General features: G+C 45.4%; 1 protein-coding gene across 3 annotated transcripts in view; it reads right to left on the bottom strand.

The window, feature by feature from the left end:
- DNAH9 (dynein axonemal heavy chain 9) overlaps positions 1 to 20,326 on the bottom strand; it is a 158,611-nt gene that overhangs the window by 83,364 nt on the left and 54,921 nt on the right. For all 3 annotated transcript variants that reach the window (XM_015880078.2, XM_032448311.1, XM_015880079.2), the window contains 10 exons: positions 19,988 to 20,153; positions 19,299 to 19,401; positions 17,747 to 17,986; positions 12,290 to 12,451; positions 10,289 to 10,485; positions 7,890 to 8,052; positions 6,123 to 6,246; positions 3,976 to 4,118; positions 1,303 to 1,464; positions 561 to 794 (listed from right to left, as the gene is read on the bottom strand). In XM_015880078.2, the coding sequence (XP_015735564.2) occupies positions 561 to 794; positions 1,303 to 1,464; positions 3,976 to 4,118; positions 6,123 to 6,246; positions 7,890 to 8,052; positions 10,289 to 10,485; positions 12,290 to 12,451; positions 17,747 to 17,986; positions 19,299 to 19,401; positions 19,988 to 20,153 (1,694 nt within the window). The remainder of the gene's footprint in view (positions 1 to 560; positions 795 to 1,302; positions 1,465 to 3,975; positions 4,119 to 6,122; positions 6,247 to 7,889; positions 8,053 to 10,288; positions 10,486 to 12,289; positions 12,452 to 17,746; positions 17,987 to 19,298; positions 19,402 to 19,987; positions 20,154 to 20,326) is intronic.

The raw sequence follows: 20,326 nt of genomic DNA, 5'->3' as shown, positions 1-20,326 counted from the left end.
AAATACTCAGCACAACATCCAGTCACTGCCACAGACGCACGCCAGTGATGCTTTTAGCAGGGGATTTCAGGACAGCTCATCTACATTTCAGACATGCACTGGTATTCCTGACAGACAGATAGCATAACACAAGGATAAATGAATGCTGGCTTTATTTTTAAAGGATTCTTTGTTTAATTTAAAAGACAGGAGTCGTGCTGAAGTTAATATAGGTTTCTTGGATGTAATTCCAAAACCAACTGATCTTCCTGCATTTTCTAAGTTGTTTTGTTACTGAAGCCAGAATATAACAATGTGAGGAAGACGTACACACCCAGCTGGTTCCCCATCTCATTTTAATTTTGATGAGCTTTTATTTGGGATCAGCACCACCCAAGTAGCAGAGACCACACACATATTTCTTCCCTCCTCCCCTCCCATACAGAATTTATCCCCCAAGAATCCAGTTCAAGTCAGTCTAGGACCAGGACTTAGCACAGATTTTCCACCCTGCACATTATCAGTTTGCAAAGTCCTTTTCTGAGTAAAACAACCCATGTACGACTGCAGGCCTTCCTCACCTGGGCAGATGTACTGTTGAGCTTCTCCAGGCCGTTCTCCAGCCGCTCCATTTTTGCTGTTAAATCCTTCCTCTTTTTCAGCAGCAAATTCTGATAGAGTTTGATCTGCTCAAGGAATGATTTGGGAGTGGTGTAGTTGTACCGCCGCTCGTTGCTCAGGTACAGTCGCGATATCTCGTTGACACTTGTGTGGACATAGGCCATGAATTTGCTTATTGACCCTTTAATGGAAGCCTGGAAGTGAAATGAGAAGGCAAAGAGAAAGTATTTCAAACAGAACAACTATATATCATGCAAATCTGTGCCATATATAAAGGAATTTATTAACGTTTTATTCTGCCGCAGCAAAATCCACAACAGAACATTTGAGTTGATCCCTTTTCATTTTGTTACCTCTAAAACAACTTCATCTGCTCATGCACTTTATACCTCTTTTTATATCTTTTTTTTTTATCTCATACTGTATCTTATTCCAAGCAATTTTTCTAGCATTCAACTCCATCAAAATTACAGCCTTTTAAGTAGAAATTTGAGCGTTTCTTCTGTACAAATGAGAAAGTGCACACACATAGAAAGAAACACTGTAGTAAAACTTTTTTCTTCCCAGCTAGAACCTGCGGCCTTTTTAGCCAGCAAGGCAATCATTTCACTGATGATACCATGGGTGCATAAACACTTATGACCACAGCCCTGCTTCTACGAGGGCCCACGCTGCTCTGGGAGGGCTGGATGAGGGGCTCACCTCCACGCTGTCTGTCTCCCGTAGGAAGCGGAGGCTGACGGACTCGAGGGCCTCCTGTGGCCATTCCTGGAACCAGTCGATGGCCGTGCAGCTCACGATGGCGGGGAACCTCCTGCTGCGCACCCGCAGTTTGTTGCCAACGGGTGAAAAACACAACGCAACCTGAGGGATAACAAAGAGAGACAGGTTGAGAGGCAGGGCCACAAGCTGAGGCCCAGCTCAGCCCCAGCGACCCAGGAGCCAAGGCCCAGCTCAGGCATGCAGCCCAACCTGGGCTCTTCCAGTTGTTCCCAAAGGAAGATCTCATGCCAGCACCTCAGGTTTCAGTAACCTCAATCCCTGAGCTTTTGCACTTTATGCCAATGAGCCTGGCCTAGAAAAGGCATAATCTGGCAGTAAACATGTTTTCTACTCTGCAATTAAAACAAGCAGTGGCATCAAGGATTGCTGTGCTCAAAGGCAGCAGCCTTGCACAATTTCACAGCCACAGCCAGTTTAATATAACCACTCTTCGCTGCCATCATAGTGACACGAAGCCTGGCAGAGAACAGGCATCCAGATCCAACAGGAACCCATATCTAACAGGCATCCAAATCCAACAGGCATCTGGATCCAACAGGCATCTGGATCAAACAGGCATCCGGATCCAACAGGCATCCAGATTCAAGTGGTGCAACAAGGAACTGAAGTGAATGGATCTCTCAGACTGCAGCATCCTTCTTTCTTCCACCTTCCCCCTCCTTGAAGGTCCCTGTGCTTTTCTACTGTGTTGGTCCCAGGAGAGCACAATCTCTCCCTCTTCCAGAGGGAACTTCCTCACCCAGGGTGTGAAGTCAGAACAAGGCAACTTACCTTTCCTCTTTGCTGCCTTACTGCCATTTTCAACAGCAAAATAAGACACAAGGACCAAAATCTGCCAGAACCATCTATCACAGGCTTTTTCCTGTAAGCCTGCTGTTGCTGGATTTATGAGCTCCGCTAAACAGGCACAAATAAGGACACAGGCACATGTACACTGCACAATCAAGTTGCAGTATCTGAGCAAAGGCCAGTGTGGGAAGCAGCATAACTCACTCAGTGTATCACCCTTCTCCAGCCTGCACATTCCTGCAAGTGCCATGGGGCAGGCTGCCTCTGTCTCTGTGTTACCACCTCCATCAAGAGCCAAGATCAGGTTTTTAGATGCTGTGAAAGCCAGCCTGTAACATGTTTGCTTCCACTTCAGGGCATGCAGCTGGAGTCAGAGCTCCTGCTCCTCTAAGGTGGTCACTACATTTAGGGGACAATCACGTGGAAAACCTTCCTACACTTTCAAGCATAAGCCTTGAGCACCTCCGTGCTACTCTCTGAGGGCCAGGCAAGCTATTCATGTATCCAAGCCCTCTTCTGAACCTGCATTACACTCTCAAGACCCTGAAGCAGAGGTTTGCTGCTGCTCAGGCTCCACTGGTCCAAGCCCCAGACCCAGCTGCTCTCTGAGTTCCAGCAAGGTCTGGGCAGTGAAGGCTCCATCAGCTTTCTGCACAAAGCACAATGATGTCACAAAATGCTGAAGACAAAAAAGAGCACTTCCCATCCATCTGCTTTAGTACTGCAGTAAGGAGAAGGGCAAACAAGGAAAAGCAATCAGCCTCCATGAAATCACATTCACAGTGCCCTTTTAGCTTACCTGAACAGCCAACAGTTTTATACAGAGGGAGGGGCACTGGGCAGAAGACAACCAAGGTGCTTGAAGATGTACAAAACAGTCTCAGAGCCTGTCAGAAATTCTCCTCCACAATGTCAGAGGGCCTGGATTCCTTCTCCTTGGGCATATATACTGTTGCATGATCCTCAAATTTTCTCCTAAAACTCAACTTTCTGCTTGTTCCTGATCCTAAACACATGCTCACCTACATCAAAAAGGGAATAGGGCACTCCACTTCAGTGAGCACGTCCCTCCAACACAAACCAGACACTAAGAAGAAGGATTGGTCTTCACTAAGCAATGGTCAAGTCTTTACTCTCCACCCACCCAGCCTCTTCAATTTGGGATCCCAGCACTGTGCAGTTCTGAAGATGGGCAAATACCTCCTGGAGAAGTCCAACTCCTTCTGGCAATGTACTTTCTCTACATGCTCAGCATACCTGAAAGTCCAAAAACTGTTTTGGGACATTTTGAAGTATTTATACGGGAAGTATCTCCCCTATCCAGAGCTGGGAATATGGGCTGCAATTGAATCCATCTTGTAAGTATTTCATGTCCCACTCAGTTCCCAGCACTCTGGTTTTAAGATACTGTTTTTTAAATTCTTCTGGTTACAGACTGTCAACAACATGAAGGCAGATCCCCTGTGTGACTTTTCCAAGCAGTAAGACTTAGTCCTGATGCACCCCAGCTAAAACCCTGGTGCATTGCTTTGAAAATGGAAAGGCTGGTCCTGCTCAGCTCTTGAAAGTGACAACATACAACTCCCATAGTGCTGTCTAACGCCCAAAAAGTGATGACTACAGACAGCGATTTTTATGCTTCAGTACTTACTGAGAAAATCATGGTTCACATCATGAACAGGCAAAAAAGCCTTTCAGGCTGCAGGCTGAGGTCCCTACAGTGTAGCCCAAAGGATTTCCAGCACTTGGAACTACACTGACGTAGATGGGGAGGACCCAAAGCTCCCACAGCCACTGTCTCACCTTCAACTGTCGTCGAACACGCTCTATGAAGAATTTCCAGCAAGTCTCTCTGGAGTCCACGAGGCCCTGGCCTTTGACTTCATTCCTCACACTGTTGATGATGTTTTCAACTTCATCATCTGGGAAGAGATCGGGGATTTCACCTAAGAGAAAAGGGTACATCCTGGTTTGCTGGGCTGCATTTTGTTGCACCCTTACATCAAAGTGAAGCAGCTGCCTTCCTTCCCAGAGCAAAGCCATCGCATCAGGCGCCCACGAGCCCCAGCAGCAGGAAGGTGGCACAGAAGGTCGCTCTGCTGAAACATAAACATTTGTGAGAGCCAACTCTTTTATACAAGCCCTTGGTAAGCAAACATGCAATAGCATCAAAGTACAGAAAGCCCATTTTTTTCCAATTAACAGTGCTGGTTTGAACACAAATAATAATAAAAATAATCAAATCCCTATTATGTGTTACACAATAATGAATTATTTTTGGTATTACAAAAAATGTGAGACCTGTACAATTCCTGCAGAAGCTCAGTGCCATATAAAGAACTTTCAAACGAGCCACTAAAGCCACTAAAACCTTCTAAAAGATGAAGGTTTTTTAAGTGTTAGAAGTTCATGGCTATGCGACTGACTGCCCAAAATGTACCCAGCCAAACTTCTTTCTTAGTGGTTCCTCACTTTGCCACTTTTCATTTCCTCTCTGGCACCTGATTTGATTGAAATCATCACTATTGACTGAGATACCATCAATATGAGCACTAACCAGCTAGGGGAATATAAATCAGTAGATTTCAGATTATAATACATACTATAATATATATTTCCTTATAGTTTCTTAGGTGAAGAAGTAAGAAAATGCAATCATTTGCATGACAGCAAATGTCAGAGTGGTCAGCACATCCCTGGTAGTTCCAACCCACATCACATAGAAGCAGGGTCCCTGCACAGTCACCTCCTCAGTGCAGCTCCAATTCTGTGCTGCAGCTGTGAGCCTAGAAAAAGAATATTCTCTGTCCTATTTTTTGTGTATTTTGTGGGTAAATACACAAAGCAACCAGAGGAAAACCACAACACTTTTCAAAGGAGCCATAAAATAATCTCAGCAACTCAACTCAAGTCTGCTCCTTGCTTCAGGACACTGCAGAGCTTCATCTTGAGTCAAGGAGATGCTTGTGTCATCTGCAGCAAGCAATGAGACAGTGGCAACTACTTGTTGCCCTCCACAGCATCCCCTATCCTTACAGCTGGTTATGAATTAATCACAAGCAGGATTTGTTTGCTGCTCCAACCATCTGGCCAATTTATAGTCACATATGTCATCTCTGAAGTTACTCACAAACTATCAGTCCTCTGTGCTGTTGACTCTGCACCTTCACCACCCATGGAGGTCACCCGAACCAGCTGGTACCTTCTTACTCTGGCTCATACACAAGGCAGCAAGTGGCACGCAGTTAGAGCAGTGATTTACCAGGGAGTCTGGGGAATAATCCCTCCTGGGGCTACTTTGCACCATCATGGTGACACTTGTGTGTGCTCCAAAGTGCACCATAGTTGCAGTGCTCCCTGCAGTCACATGCACACACTCATGCCACACTCTGCAAGGAAATCAGGCATGGAGACTGCATGGTGACAATCCTGCAGATTGCTGCAAGCAGCAAATGAAAAATGAAGAGGAAAATGACTGGAATGGATTAAGCAGCCATGTGACACCCACAGATAGGGTCATCTGTGGCTTTAACATCATCCACCGACTCACAGAAGCTTCAGTCAAATGTTCTACCCAGAAGCAATCTTATCAGACACTTAGAAAGTGGATGCGTGGCATCCATAGGTCAAACCCCTCCTGTTTTGATACACTCCTTTGGCTCTGTCCTCAACTGCAGTATCACAATCAACAACACAACATCCACAGGCAGCATACCATAAAAGAACACGAAAAACATGGTAGGAGACATCAGAGAGAAAAGATCTACCAGATGGAGTGAATCCTCAATGATGACACCTGAGTGTGGCACTTATTTCAGATTTTGGCCAACATATCTTCTAATTCACTTCACATACTGCCCTTCAGCACGTTCCAGAGCTACAGATATTACCATGAGCAAATTTACAATGAAAAAAGGGGAGAGGAGAAGTAAAAGCAACATGAGACATACCTGATGCTAACAAGTCATTTACCAGCACCAAGAACTGTTCGTCAGCCACCTGCACGTCAGTCATCAGGAACACAGTGCCTACGTTCTTCACACCAGCTTTCAGGTACAGGTTTGCCAGGTCTGCCTGGGGGTTGAAAAGCAAGTGGACTTAGGGGCTGTCCTGCAAAACAGGGGCTAGGTGCCGTCCTTCAATCCCTGCACCTCTAAGCAGCACACAGGACATACAGGGGTGCCCAAAACTGCACACCAACCACCAACCCAGGAACTTCAAGCAACTTCACTTCTTCTAAAAGAACAATCTGTTCCATTAATCACTGGATGTTTGAACTAGATCAGCTGTAACAGCAGGGTGGGCCAACTGCAGACAGGGTGATCTGTCACTATCGTGCTTTTCCACAGACGAGAAACAAACAAACAAACAAAAAAACCCTTCACCCTTCATAAATTCTTTGAAAATGAATACAGAGTGAAGGGAACATCAAATTACCTTCCACCTCTGCAGACAGGGAAGCACTGAGGTGCTTTGAAAACACATTTATTAATGTTGGGATCAAGCTACATTTCTAGCTGGGAGTGCAGGCTTCTTAAATAAGCAGGATGGAGCTACAAGATCCCACGAGTGAGGCTTGACAACACAGAAGGGAGGTGAAAATAGGTGAGACAACTTGGTGTGACATAAAGAAAACAACCTGTTCACAACTACAGGTCATCCAAAGGAAGATGGAGGCACTACAGACAACAGTCCTGCAACTTCTGTGGTATAAATAATGACGTTCCAACTGCTGCAGCCCTGAATGAAGTCCCAGAGTTAATGATGTTTCAGAAATGTAACATACTGACCACGAAGCAAAGAGCTGGAGATAAGCAGAGGACCATTCCAGCCACAGCTCTGGGCTTATGATGCAGATAAAGCCAGACCTGATCAGTTCCTGTTTGTAGAGCATGAAAAACTGGTCAGTAACCAGGAAAGCTTATGCTAGGATGGGAAGACACCAGCTGGGTTCCATGCTTTGCCAATGGCACTTGCTACCCTGAGACCTCCAGTCCTGTCTGTGATGGGGAAGGAAGCCAGGATCCACCAGCTATCACATCTCCCAGGCAGAACAGACTGCAGTTATTGTGACTGTGATTTTTACAACACAACATTTTTAAAGAGAGTTATTTTGTCAGAAGCTACAGGACTTCTAAAAACTTTTCAGTGATGTTTTTCAGTGTCGACTTATAACTTCTAAGCTCATCAGTCTGTAGGTATCCTCTGTAGTGTTCCACCCACTGCTTCCTCAGCCTTTCCCCTACCAAAAAGGCTGGATGAAGAACTGGCTATGATCTGGGAGCTCTGCTTCTCCTCCCTCCTGCTCCCAAATCACTCCATAACAGACATCTCAACAATCAGCTACTTACTATGTCTTGTTTTGGTCATATTTAATAATGAGAACTTTTCTGCTCCTTTACATTTTCTACTCATTGAACAAAGAAGATGTAGATGGAGTAGAAGATGTAGATGGACACCGTCAATACAAAACCTTGTGCTGAAGCACTATCAGCTCACAGAATGGCTACGGACAGCAGATCAGCCTGTATCTCAGTGTAGACATACTTCAACAAGATACTTTATGACAAATTTCTCCACCCTGCAGTCCCAACATCAAGGTGGGAGCTTTTCCATTTTCACATCCGCACTGTTTAGTATTCAGCAAAACCAAGTTTCTGGGCCAAAGTTCTGCTTTTTATTTCCTTTCCCCAACCTCAGTCTTAAAAGTCACCTACCTTCAGGTCAGGGATCCCGTAGCCTTTCCTCAAAGTCATCTGGAAGACCTCCAAAGAGCTGATGAAGGCTGCCAGCCTGGTCAGGCTCTGCTTGCCGCTGCCGCCCACACCGACCAAGAGTGCATTTCCTCTGGGGGACTCCAGGATACGGTTGATGCGGCAACTAAATTGAAGCATACAAAATCTTTCTTTAATAAGAGTATTTTTCTTTTCTCCTGCCCGCTGCTCTTCTATACATATTTTATTCACCAAGAAATTGTATTCTGAACGAGATGAAATATGTCACTCTCAGAGATGTGTCAGCAATCCCCATCTCCGCCGAGACCCATATAAAGGACACGGCTGATGAAAATAAGTTTGGTGGCAATTTGGATTGCATCCAGTTCTTATTCTAGCTGCCAAGTCCTAATGGACAGAAATCAGTAAAAAAGATGAAAGTCTGGCCATCTTTGTGGGGATGTGAGAGAAAAAACACATTACATGGATGTGCAAAGACTGGGAGAAAAATTCAAGGGTCTGATGCAGCTCTCCATAGGTTCATCTTCACGAACCATTTGGAGCCCATGTCCAGATGATGAATCCTGCTATGCCATTAAACCTATTTGTATGTGTCTACAATGGCATAAATCCTATCCAGAAAACACAGCTTGTGTTTTGTACTTAACCAAACACCACTACTTAAGAGCGGGATACTCTCATACTTAAGAATGAACACATATTGCTTCCATGGTCTGTTCACTCATCCTGAGAGTCCCACAGTTAACTCAGCAGGTTTCTGATGTATCCTCTTTAAGCAAAAGATGACATCCCTACTTGTTGAAACTCTTTACTAAGGAGAATTTCAGGATCCTAACCTCACTGTCCTGTGTCTTAAACACAGATCCCCTCTTCACATCACTGCCTTTATTTAGCTCACTTTAAGTATTCTCCTAAACTAATCAGCATTAATTTTTTTAAACAAGGCTGTGAGAAATACTGTAGTGCTTTATTACACCCAGAAAAGCAATCCAACCTGTGCAGAGAGCTTCAGCACTCCCAGTTTCAGCTCTCCAAGCAATGTGCAGGGCTGTGTCCTTTGTGAATGTGCATGATGAACCCCAGGTTGGGATGTAACAGACTGCTCACTCCCATTTCCTTACATAAATTCAGCCCATAAACTTTTCTTTCTTTTTCCCCCTTGAAATCAAATTTTCCAGTAAATTCAAGTTGAATTTTGTAAGCATTTGGGATGGACTGAATAATGCTACGTGTTTCTGCTACGTGTAATTTCCAAATGAAAGGAATAAATTTCACCCAGTCTCAATGAAAATCCTGCTGAACACTTAAACCTTGCTGCCCTGCTTAATCCAAATATTCACTGGAAGGATAGCATTAAGTTGTATCACAAATCACAATTCAGTGTACAGGAAGGATGAGATTAATGCACCTTCCTGGAAGCAGAAACACCCATGGACATCCAGGTGAGTATGGCTTGTTAATACAAAGGGGTAAAAGCCCACACTACGGGGAAAATCTGCCAGAGCACAGAGCCAGCACAATACAAAGCAAAAGTACTGAGACGGCCCGCTCTCAGAACAGAAACAGTTAAGTGACAAGTTAAAAAGCTTCAACACTGAATATACCTATGGTGCCACTATTATATCTATAAAATTGCCATGAGATTGACTTCATTAGGTTGCCTTGTCCAGAGAGAATTGAAACCATATGCACTGGTGTGCAGCAGGAGGGTGGCAGCCTTCTGGCTCAGACACACAAACCTGCAGCTCTGGAAATAATACCTTTAGAAAGAAAACAAAAACCACTTATAATGTTGATTTATTCTAGAGATCCCCTAGTCTCTAGCAGCCAAGAGCCAGATCTGCATTTCTGCACAGAAAAAAATGAAGCTCTTTCTCTGCTGGGATCCCCAAAAAGCATTCAGATCATTTTTGAAAACCACCTCACTATCTGCACCAAGACATCTAAAGTGGATTCATAACCACAAACGGAAAACTTGCTGTTTCCATAGAATTCCACATTTGATTTCCATCTGGATCTCCAGGTCCCTAAAAGCAATCAAAGCAATTCAGATACCTGAAAACATTTAAACTGGTGGGCTGAACATATATCACTCTATGTGCATTTGAAAATTGCAGGAAGAAACTGTAAATGTGGCTCTAAATCAGCAGGGAAAGCATTTAGGGAAATCCGAAGGCTGGCTCTGAAGTAAAGGCCCACAAAAGTAATGAAGTGTTTGAACAGTGTCTCATCCATTAAATGGCCACACAGTATGCAGAGCACTGAGAGCCGAAGATATCACACAGAAAACCAGAGCCTAAAAGCACCACTAGATAATAACCAGAAGCAATCTGTGCAGAGAAGTGTTATGAGGAAACTATAAAACCAGAAAATCCCCTTACACATGGCACATGGCATCCTCAAATAGCACCAGGTTCATGGCAGGATTGACTTCATTGTAGTTGTCCAAGGCTTCCATGAGGATCTGGTTCAGCTCCTCCCAGGTTGGAACAGGCCTATAGCTGGGTTCTCCGATGCCTTTAGCAAAATGGCAATAGACATTCATTTGCTTGGTCTGCTCTAAGGTCTCCTCAATGTCCTGTCAGAGAAACATACACATATACACATCTGTATAACAAATACAGAAATAAACATACAGCTCTATGCCACCTTTCCAAGTACAGTTAACTAGCAAATGTATTCTAATGCCCATGTAGTTGTACCTGTGTGTTGGAAAAGGTTAAAGAGGGCAAGAAGAGAAAAGGAGGAAAGAAAAAAAAGCCCTGATAGTGATATCCTTCACTCTCACAACTTTTTGGAACTCATGAAAACTCAACTCATTGCCGTAGGAGAATGCAGCCACAAGAAAAGCTCTGCAGCCACGGCCATAACATAGAAACATTTAGCTTGGAAGTGACCTTCGAGATCATCATGAACAATCATCAGCCTGGCATAAAGGAGGCTTTGGGCAATGGAAAAATGCAGCTTTGGGCCCCATTAATATGCTTTAGAGTGGAAAAAGAGGGCCTGTGCTCTGCAAGGGCTTTTGAGTTTCCATCTCAGGAGCTACATCCTAAAGTGGTGCTTTGATCTATCAAAATGGGCGTTTCATCCCCAGAAGAGATTTCAGGCTTTGAATATCAGTCTTTGGTCCCTGTGATATGGCTTTAGATACTCAAAAGGAGGCTCTGGGCACTGAAACGAGGGTTTGGGCCCTCACAGTGACGGTGGCTGGTGGTTGGGAGAGGGGTTGGCTGTCAAAGGAGACTTTGGGCTCTAAAATTCAGACCTTGGCCCCTAGAACAACGCTTTGTCCCATCAGAGAACACGGACATCAAAGAGGAATATTTGTGCCCTAAAATTAATGCTCTGGGCCTTAAACTAAGACTCCAGGACTGAAAAATTAGGCTCTAGGTGATAAAACAGTGGCTCTGGATCCCAAGTACAGGTTATAGGCCTGGAAACTCAGCTTAATGATAAGGCTGTCGTCTATAAAATCAACTATCTGGCTCCTGTTCATACATTTTCTAATCTCCAAGAGACAGTATAACACTTACATACATTAGTATTTTACATTATAGAGCTTTACAAGATTGTGCCTTAAAAAGGAAGAGTTGCTCCTTAAAATGAGGCTCTGTACCCTACAGTGAGGATTCGGACCCTAAGAATGACTCTGTGAACCTCAAACCAAGGCTCTGGGCCCTGAAAAAAGGGCTTGGAACCTGAAATTGAAAAGTGGCCATATACCTTATTCACATCATTGCTTCTCAGCAGTACGTATGTTTGTGATCAGTTGCTCTTAAGAATGAAGCATACAAAGAGAAAAAATTCATCAAAAATCTCAAGTGTACCTTGAGAACTGCAGCCATTTCCATAGAACCAGACTGGTACATTAGTTCCATAAAAACAAGGTCAAGCATCCCACTGGTTTTATGGTTTTGTTGCTTTTTTTTTATATATATTAAAAATGATGTTACTTACATACATTGACTGTATTACGTATTTTGTAAGCATCCAACGACAATTCCTCTTCACTCAGTGTGGCCCAGGCAAGCCAACAGGTTGGACATCCATGTGCTAAGGACTTGCGCCTGCATCCCCCTTTGTTTCTGCTTAGAGCAGGGGGATGTGACCCTTCTCCTGCTTGTGCAAGTGAGACTCAAAGCACTTAAATAAATCGATTACGTCAATTCACAGAGCACAAATCTCCTCTTCCCAAGAACCTTATGGGGTGGATCACAACATTGGCAGCCCAGGACACAGATGACAGATTTTGCTGCCATGAGCACTGCTCTCCAGGCAAACAAGAGGTGGGTACATTGTGTCAAATTCTGTTCTCCCAAGGAATTTGACTTTTCTTGTGAGTGCACGTTACTATCAGAGTCATGAACCTCAACACTTACGTCATAGAATTTTTTCACCATCTCCAGCTGGATTTTATCAAAGGTACCATAATCCTTTTCTTCAACCATCTTATCCCGGTACACCCGGTTTGACTCGTGCAGGTAGAGCTTTACCAGGTCTTGGGGTTGCTTCAGACATTCAGGGGTAGAAAACAGAAGACCCTGGGGAGGACAAAGACAGTCAGGAAACCTCAGAAAACCCTTCAAACCACTCAGGGACCAGCCTCACTGCCAGCATCCAGGCTACCAAAAGACAACGGGGCTGTAAATGTGGATTTAGTATGGCAACCTGCATCTGAATAAGCCCCTACTTAACAGCCCCTGCAGAATGCACCCTTTGATACCCTACATTTCCTAAAGCAGTTTATATTCATTGTATTTATATTGAGAATCCAGACAGCATCCCCAGTGCAGCCTGTTTGTGCTGGTGGTCCTGATCTCAGCATCAGAGAGCATAGAGAGCCAGCCCAGATGGGTCCCCAGCACCCACATGGAATACTGTGGGTGCTTCTTCAATAGGAAAAAAAGTAGTTTGGAAATGTTAGTTGTGATGATTTTTTAAAAATCAATTAATTTTAATTAGGTGCATTCTGCCTACAGGAAATATGAGTTGCTGTCTGCTTATCACAGTATGTTTACCATGAACTCTATTAAAATGCATAAAAGAACTATATTTCAAAGAGGTGTCTCCTTAACTAAGCCTATTAACAGCACACAAGGCATTCAATAGCATGAATTAAACAGACAGCTTTTATTCCTAACATCTAATTATTTATACATAAAATAGAAAATGCACTAAAAGCAACGTAAAGTGTTCCCTCTCAGCTCACTGGCCCGTGGCTCAAACCATTTGGGTTTCCTATTTGTCATTACAGCTGCCAAATCGTTATTTTATTTATTTCCGAAACAAAATGAGTGAGAGAACAGCTGACAGCTTGAAAAGAGAAAAGGCAAAGGTGCAACCCATCAAGCTGTAAGCTTATCTTAAAGAAATATCTATCACTCAGCTTTCAAAAGACATCTCGAGCCACAAAGGATGTTGCAGTATTGACGCAAGCACACATTGAGGCCACATAAAAGGGGAGAATATTCACACTTTGCTGCTTCTCAATGAATTTATTAACTTAGTATCCAAACTTCTCCCCATCCTCACTTTGCAGAGCAGCCCCTCACTGCTGCCCTGGGCAGTGCTGACAGTTCCAGCCTGCACACTCAGCTGCTGCCCCAGGGGATGCTCTGAGCCCTCCTTGTGCAGGCCACAGGACTGGCACATAGAGAAGCTGTGGTTGTGATAGATATGGTGCCAACAAAAGAAGGGTGATCTCTTGCTCTTTGTCATGACAATGCAAGCTTTACCTGTCTGGCCATGTATCTGTATGCCAGCCAAACCTTTCAGCTCCTGATCCTCAAGAGAATGGACAGAACATGGCTAGGAAGCACCCTCTGGCACACAGATGCTTCTCCAGGCAATGATACCAAATATCACAGCCCTCAGGATAAAAGCAGATCAATGGAACAAGCCTCTACTCAGACCCTGCCCACCAGGACCCCCACCCTGCAGTGGAGTGCTGACCCCCCAGTCGAGAGCCATTCCACAAACATCACTTTACCACAATGCCACAAGTCTGCCACAAAATACCATTTTCATGCAATAAATCTTTCTTTATCTCTAAGGTCAGGTGCTGTAGAGTTCATTTGGAATCACTCACAAGTAAAAGGATTGTTCATCTTCTAGATAGAGCTGCAGGGCTCCGGCACCTCCCTGAAGGATTTTTGGTCCTGGAGCAGCTCTTTAGAGAAAGCGAATGGTCTGATGGTGCAGTGGAAAGCAACATTCAGGTAACCTGAATTCTGGACACTGGTCTTGCCAAGTTCTTCATTCTTTCCCCTTCCCCAGCTTTGCACCCTGCAATGCTCCCTGCCAGCAGACTGAGCTGCTGCTGGTGCTGCTGTGGGCATCCAAGGGTGGGATGAATGAAGAGGAGGGCAATGGAATGACTTCTGTGTATTGGGTTGGAGCTGGGAGGCAGGGAAAGTGCAGAGGTGAGTGTGAGGAGAGTTTTAAGCAGTGTTTAAAGTAGTAACAGCTCGCACAGTGCAATGATCCATGTGGGCCATCCTGCTCACCTCCTTCCTGCCAATACTCTTGAGGCACAATCAGGTCACTACAGTGCCATCAAAACAGCAACAAACGTGGCATTAACACAAGCAGGATGTGAGCCAGCAATCCAAAGTCCTATTTAAGGTACTGCACCAATTTCTAAGCATGTTACATGGAGAGGACTAATGAGAGCCATCTGCTCATACTCTATTGTGTGATGTTGCAGTTGCTGGGGCAGCCCAGAAGCACCCACCAAGCAGAGGGAAATCTGCTGGAGCCCACATGAAGGAGCAGCTGAGCTGGGAACCACCACTGTCATCACGTCTGCAGGCAGAGGGATGCCGTCTCTTCTCAGCTGCCGTGATCTTAATGTGACACGCTGCTCGAAAATCTTGTTAGAAACGGGAATAAAAAGCAAAATACAACCCTGCTGAGCCTATGGTTATTTTACAGAGACGAAAGATATAATTTAGAGCATAATACCATGGTAACCCTTTCGGAAGGGAAAGAAAGACAGCAACAGGGCTTCCTCTGGTGTAAACCAGCAGGGATTTCATTTTTAAAAAGCATAATCCACCATTCCATCACTGCAGAGACCTGTCTTCTTTAATCAAGGGTAAACTGCCTCAAGCGTACCAATGAGTTTAACTCTGCGGTGCACGGTGGGGCCCAGAGGCATGAAAAGGTGCTACAGAAATGCAAGGGAAAGTAGTGTCAAACTTTAACCACAGACGGACCTGCCACAGGGAAAAAGGAAAAGATAATGATGGTGAACCCGGATTAACTCAGATTATAAAGGACTGAAAAGCAATCCCGCCCCTTCAACAGGAACATCAGCAACAGCAAGTGACACAGTTTGAGGTCAAGGAGCCAAGGCTGCCTTTCCTGCAGTTCTCACCTGATCCCTCTCCAGCCTCTACTTGCCCATCATTCTGTACAGCCTCTCCTCACCCTGAGCACCAGCAGGTAGATGTGATAGCAAATGTAAGCTGTTTGGTACAGCTAGGCTTTTCAGTGCCTGATGAGCCTTCTGTAACTGTACAAAATGACTGAGGTAGAGTTCCCTGATGTCTTCACCAGATCCTCACACCTGAGCAACCACACAAAATAAGCCTGACCAGGGTTCTGCTACTATATGGGGCGGACATCTATAGCCACCTACAGCTGCCACATGGCCAGTGCAGGCCAGGAGGTGATGGTGCAGGGGGAAGGAGTGACACTGAAGCACCAAGTTCCCATCTCCATCTGTCAAAAGGTATTACTGCTGACTGGTGCTTTGGGTAGTCTTCCTTTTTTGTGTAACACTCACATGCATGCAGGGTTCAAACTCAATCATTTTTCATTAGCTGCAACAATTAAGGCACGGGCTCCTGGAGTGTTTGTAATGAGACAATTAGCTCAGGACTCCTTGTCTCAAGAGCTATCAGGGAGTTTTGACAAAGGGAATCAACCTGGGTTAGCAAGGCCCTATTTAAATGTTTAGGTACAGTATTAACATCTATTATGCTACGATAATGACAGAGCCACTGGACAAATTGCAAACGGAGCTGTTGTTAATGCCCTGTGCAGAACCAGCAATAACAAAGCACAGAGGCAGCAAGTTCCAAAGGTTGCCTCCTCCACTGCTGCAATTTGCATACGTTTTGTGCCTTTAACAATTATCATTGGCTGCGTGTATAATTACAGCATAGCTGGTATAACAACAATCCCTGAGTGCCTTTTATATATGCAGCTATTACATTATATATCCAGCTAACATGTTCAGTGTTTGATTGTTTGTCTGGGATTAAAAGGTATTACACGCTGACCTACAAGCATTATGTCTGCTGATTCTCTCCTTTCCCAAAGGCTAAGGAAACTTAGGTAGCCCCACTTTTCTTCTTTGTTGGAGGTGGTTTTTTGGACTGCTTTATTTTCAAATGGCATCACATCAGGAGTTGTGACCAAACAGGGAGACAGCAAGTGGGTGGAGAACTGGCTGGACCAGCAGGCTCCAAGGTCAATGTCATCAGGTCTACCTGGAGGCCAAGCAGCAGCAGTGATCCCCAGACTGGTGACTCAGGGAGCAGAGAGGCACTACACAGTGACAGGCAGGAGAAAAACTGCAGGCAATTCAATCCACATGCAGGGAAAGACAGAGAAATGGGTTTGTTCAGGCTGGGGAAAAGGACAAGGGGAACCCTACTGCTGTCTGTGATCAGCTAATGGGCAGTATATAGTGAGGACTGAGCATTAGTTCCTTTGGAAGTACATAGCAAAAGGATGAGAAGCACAAACACTTCACAACAGAGTGAGTTTAACAGTACAGCGATGGCCATGGTGGCTGTGGGATCTACAGTGCTGGAAATTCTGAAGTTGGCCCTGCTTAAGTCTGACAAGAGACCTCCAAAGGTCATTTCAGGGCTAAACTACAAGTCGATGAAGATATAATGAATGTAACATAGGGAAATGCATCCCCAGAATTCAGAACGTCTCTCAATTCTATGACTCTATGATTTAAAGTAAAAACAAAAACAAAAACCCAAACAAATAAAATACTAAAATACTCATCCACTCCTTCTCTCAGCACAGGTTAGAAGCCAGAATTCAGCACAGCCCACACTAAAGCCAAAGGCTGGTGATGTGTAGCTGAGCACCAAGGACAGGTCTGATTCCTCCTGGATGTGACCAAGTTACTGATTTGTTCAAGATCCTGTTCTTAGGTTTCCTATCGCTTGCCATTGCTTTAGGTTTCCTATTGCTTGCAGGAGGCATCCAAGCCTTTATTAGCTTCTTGGTAAAACAAACATAAATGAGAACAGCTCGCAGGTTAGGGTGATTCCAACCTCATCATCTCAAACTTCATTATCAGGCTGGCAGCTTCTCCTTGGTAGTAAGCTGGTTCTGGCAGTGATTCAGTCAGTAACTGAGAGCTGACTTGGAATCAAGCTATTTCTCAATGCTTTTGATGTCATCTGTCACATGTGGGCTGGGTACCTGACCATGGAGAAACTACAAGGATGTGCCAGTATAGGCTGTCACACTGAGACTCACCAGCACAGCACCATTCCACCCACGGTCACTTCACTAAGTGCTGATGTCAGGAGACCAGCAGTCCCTTCAGCTGGCCTCTTCTACAGCCACACAGCCCAAATCTGCACCCCCTCCCACAGATAAGGCTGGAGAGTAAAACAAGCCTCAAACTGGTGTTCCTCACAGCCCTGGGTGATGGCCATGGAATGCATCTAAAACCAAACGTGGACTACAGGATGGACTGAGATTCTCCTCTTTGCTCTGCTGCTACATTGCAGGTGGGGGACACACATCTGCAGCCTCGAGCCAAGCTCCAAGTGCCGCAAAACGGCAGCTGCACTTACTTGGAAGATATTGGAGAAGTCTCTCAGGTTGAAGATGTAGTGGAACTTGATAGCTGTTGGCAGGAAAGCAGCAGCCACCCTCTGGTGCAGGCCCAGGGCCAGGGAGATCAGCTGCTGAGCTGACTTCTGCACAGCTCCTGAGAAATTCCTGTTTGCCAGGTGCTGCATTAGGATGGTGCTGTAGATCCTGGACAAGGCGTCCTGCCCAGGGCTGGACAGGGCAAAGACACAGAAGTGACGCTGGGGAAGAGAAAAGAAGAAGTGGAAAGGTCAGGGGGCTGTGCAACCACCCGTGTGGCACAAGGCCCTTGTGGGACTTGGTGTCCATGTAGAATAAGGACATCTTCTACTTTACAACTCCAATTCCCCAGCAGAGGAAAGTTGGCAAGTGACTTCTTTCAGCCTCTCCAAATGAGATTTTCAGCTGCATTTCACCATATATTAGAAGTTCAGCCTTTCTGATGATCTCACCAACTGACAGAGCATTGCCACTCCCCATGCACTGCGTTCAATGCTTCAGATTAAACAGTCAAGCTAAACCAGTGTTGCAGCCTTAAAAATCTAACAGTAAGAGTGGTTCTATTTGGCAGCCCAATTTATCTCACTCTCAGAACCTGCTTCCCAAGATCCTGACTTCTATGGCTTCATCTGCTCTTCCAGCAGCCCCTGGCCTCTTCCCAGCACTCACACTGCAATAACACTTGGCTCTCCCATCACACTGAACCTTCCCTCCCAGAACAGGATGGCTATACACATGCCATCTTTGGAAGGTGTCATTTCCCAGCAGACTGATGTGGGACCCATCCCTCAGAGGAGGTACTAATTTCCAGCCATGGAACACTTTGTTTTAACACAGAACAGCTAAAAGGAGCCATGGCTTTGGTCATGAGACCTCTCCAAGAAGCTGTGACGCATCTGGGAGGGGCAGAGCTGCTGACTGTTGGCCCAAGTCAAGCCTCCCAGCTCAAATAAAATCAAATCCTGAGGCTTAACAACTCCTCTAAAATCTATATTTTCAGTATGTAATAAGATGATCTGGCATGTGGCAACCAGCCCAGGGCAGGCGCTGGAACTGGGTGGGCTGTAAGGTCCCTTCCAACCCAAGCCATGTTGTGGTTCTATGATTCTATCACCAGCACTTGATAATGTCTTTTTTTCCTTTTTTTAATGAGACTATAGTGCCAGCTCCATCAGAGCATTTCAGAAACCAAAAGGCTTTAATAAGCTACGCTCCAGAGGTCACCGGCAGCTAAACAAGAGCAAAATCTGTTTGTCTGAATCCAAAGCTGTCCCAGAAGTAGGTATCAAGCTGGCTGGCAACTGGTGACTGTTCCCTTTGATGGAACAGAAAAATGCAAGGAAAAACAGACAAGGGAATATGGGAATGAGTCTGCAGTCTTACCACTATAAATTTTGGTCACCCAACTGATTAATGTCATCTCTACTGATAAAACAACAGCAGCATCACTGTCTGGTTTTGCTCTGCCCTCATGCTCCAACAACACCCTGTGAGATGAACTCAGCAGCAGACCTGTCCTGCTCCAGGCTCTACCTGCAGGCGTGGGTTGATGGTGAAGCTCCCCGCTGTTGGGTTCATGCACGACACATACTGCACGTTTGTGATTTCCTTCAGTGACAGCTTGGTCCTGTCGTACCTGCGGGCAGAACAGGCAGCAGGGTGAGCACGATGTCTGGGTTGGCCTCAGGGCTGCGCTGAAGGCCCATGCCCAATGTTCCCTATGCGCAGAGTTGAGAACATCCTTAGCCTTCACAGCACGGCTGGCTACAACATATAATTACACTGATCTCTTTCCCAAGCACTGTCACTGCTTTTTCTTCAAATTACCTCTGCCTAGAAAATGTTTGTTTTCTGCTGAGTGCAAACAACATCAGGTGCTTGCAGCGAGGGCTCAGCAGGGATGCTGCATCCCCACAGGGGCTGGATCCACCACTTTCCCCTTCTCTCAGCACTGCAGGGCATCAATGCTGAGCACTCTGACTCAAGACCACAGCAGCACACCACGGCAAGAGCAGAGCCAAGCACGTCTCAGCCAGGCTGGGAGCAAGCAAGCTGGTATGCTGGGGAAGGGCAAATCCCTGAGTGTGCCCTAAAGTACTCCAGCCCAGAAAGATGCACGGGCCCAGAAGGGAGAACTGCACTGCAGCATCCTCCAAAAAGCCATCCTGAAATCTGGGCCTGAACAAAAAGGTCTGAGCAGTGCAGCACAGGAAGCCTCCTACCAGTGTCCATAGTCCAAGTGCTGCCTGATGAGTGTATGGGGCTGCACTGTCCCATAGGCATCCACTGCCGGCATGTTCATGTCATCAATGAAGTAGATGAGCTTCTTGGTGCCCGGAGGGCCATAATTTCTGCCAGCCTTTTTCTCTAGAGGCTTCTCAAGCACACCTGTATGGAGAAAGAGAAGCAAATTTAAACTACCAGAGGCTGAAAAATAAAACAGGCTTCCTTCCCCCTCCCAGCTCCACATCACATGCAGCTGCACCAGCCCAAGGAGCTGGTTGATGCACAGGGCAGGCAGCCTTTACTTCTATTAACAGGAATCACACAGGTTCCCTGCT

The sequence above is a fragment of the Coturnix japonica genome, chromosome 18 (genome assembly GCF_001577835.2).
Source record: "Coturnix japonica isolate 7356 chromosome 18, Coturnix japonica 2.1, whole genome shotgun sequence".
NCBI lineage: Eukaryota > Metazoa > Chordata > Aves > Galliformes > Phasianidae > Coturnix > Coturnix japonica.
The sequence above is the reverse complement of the archived record's forward strand: the minus strand, read 5'-3'. Positions and strand labels throughout refer to the sequence as shown.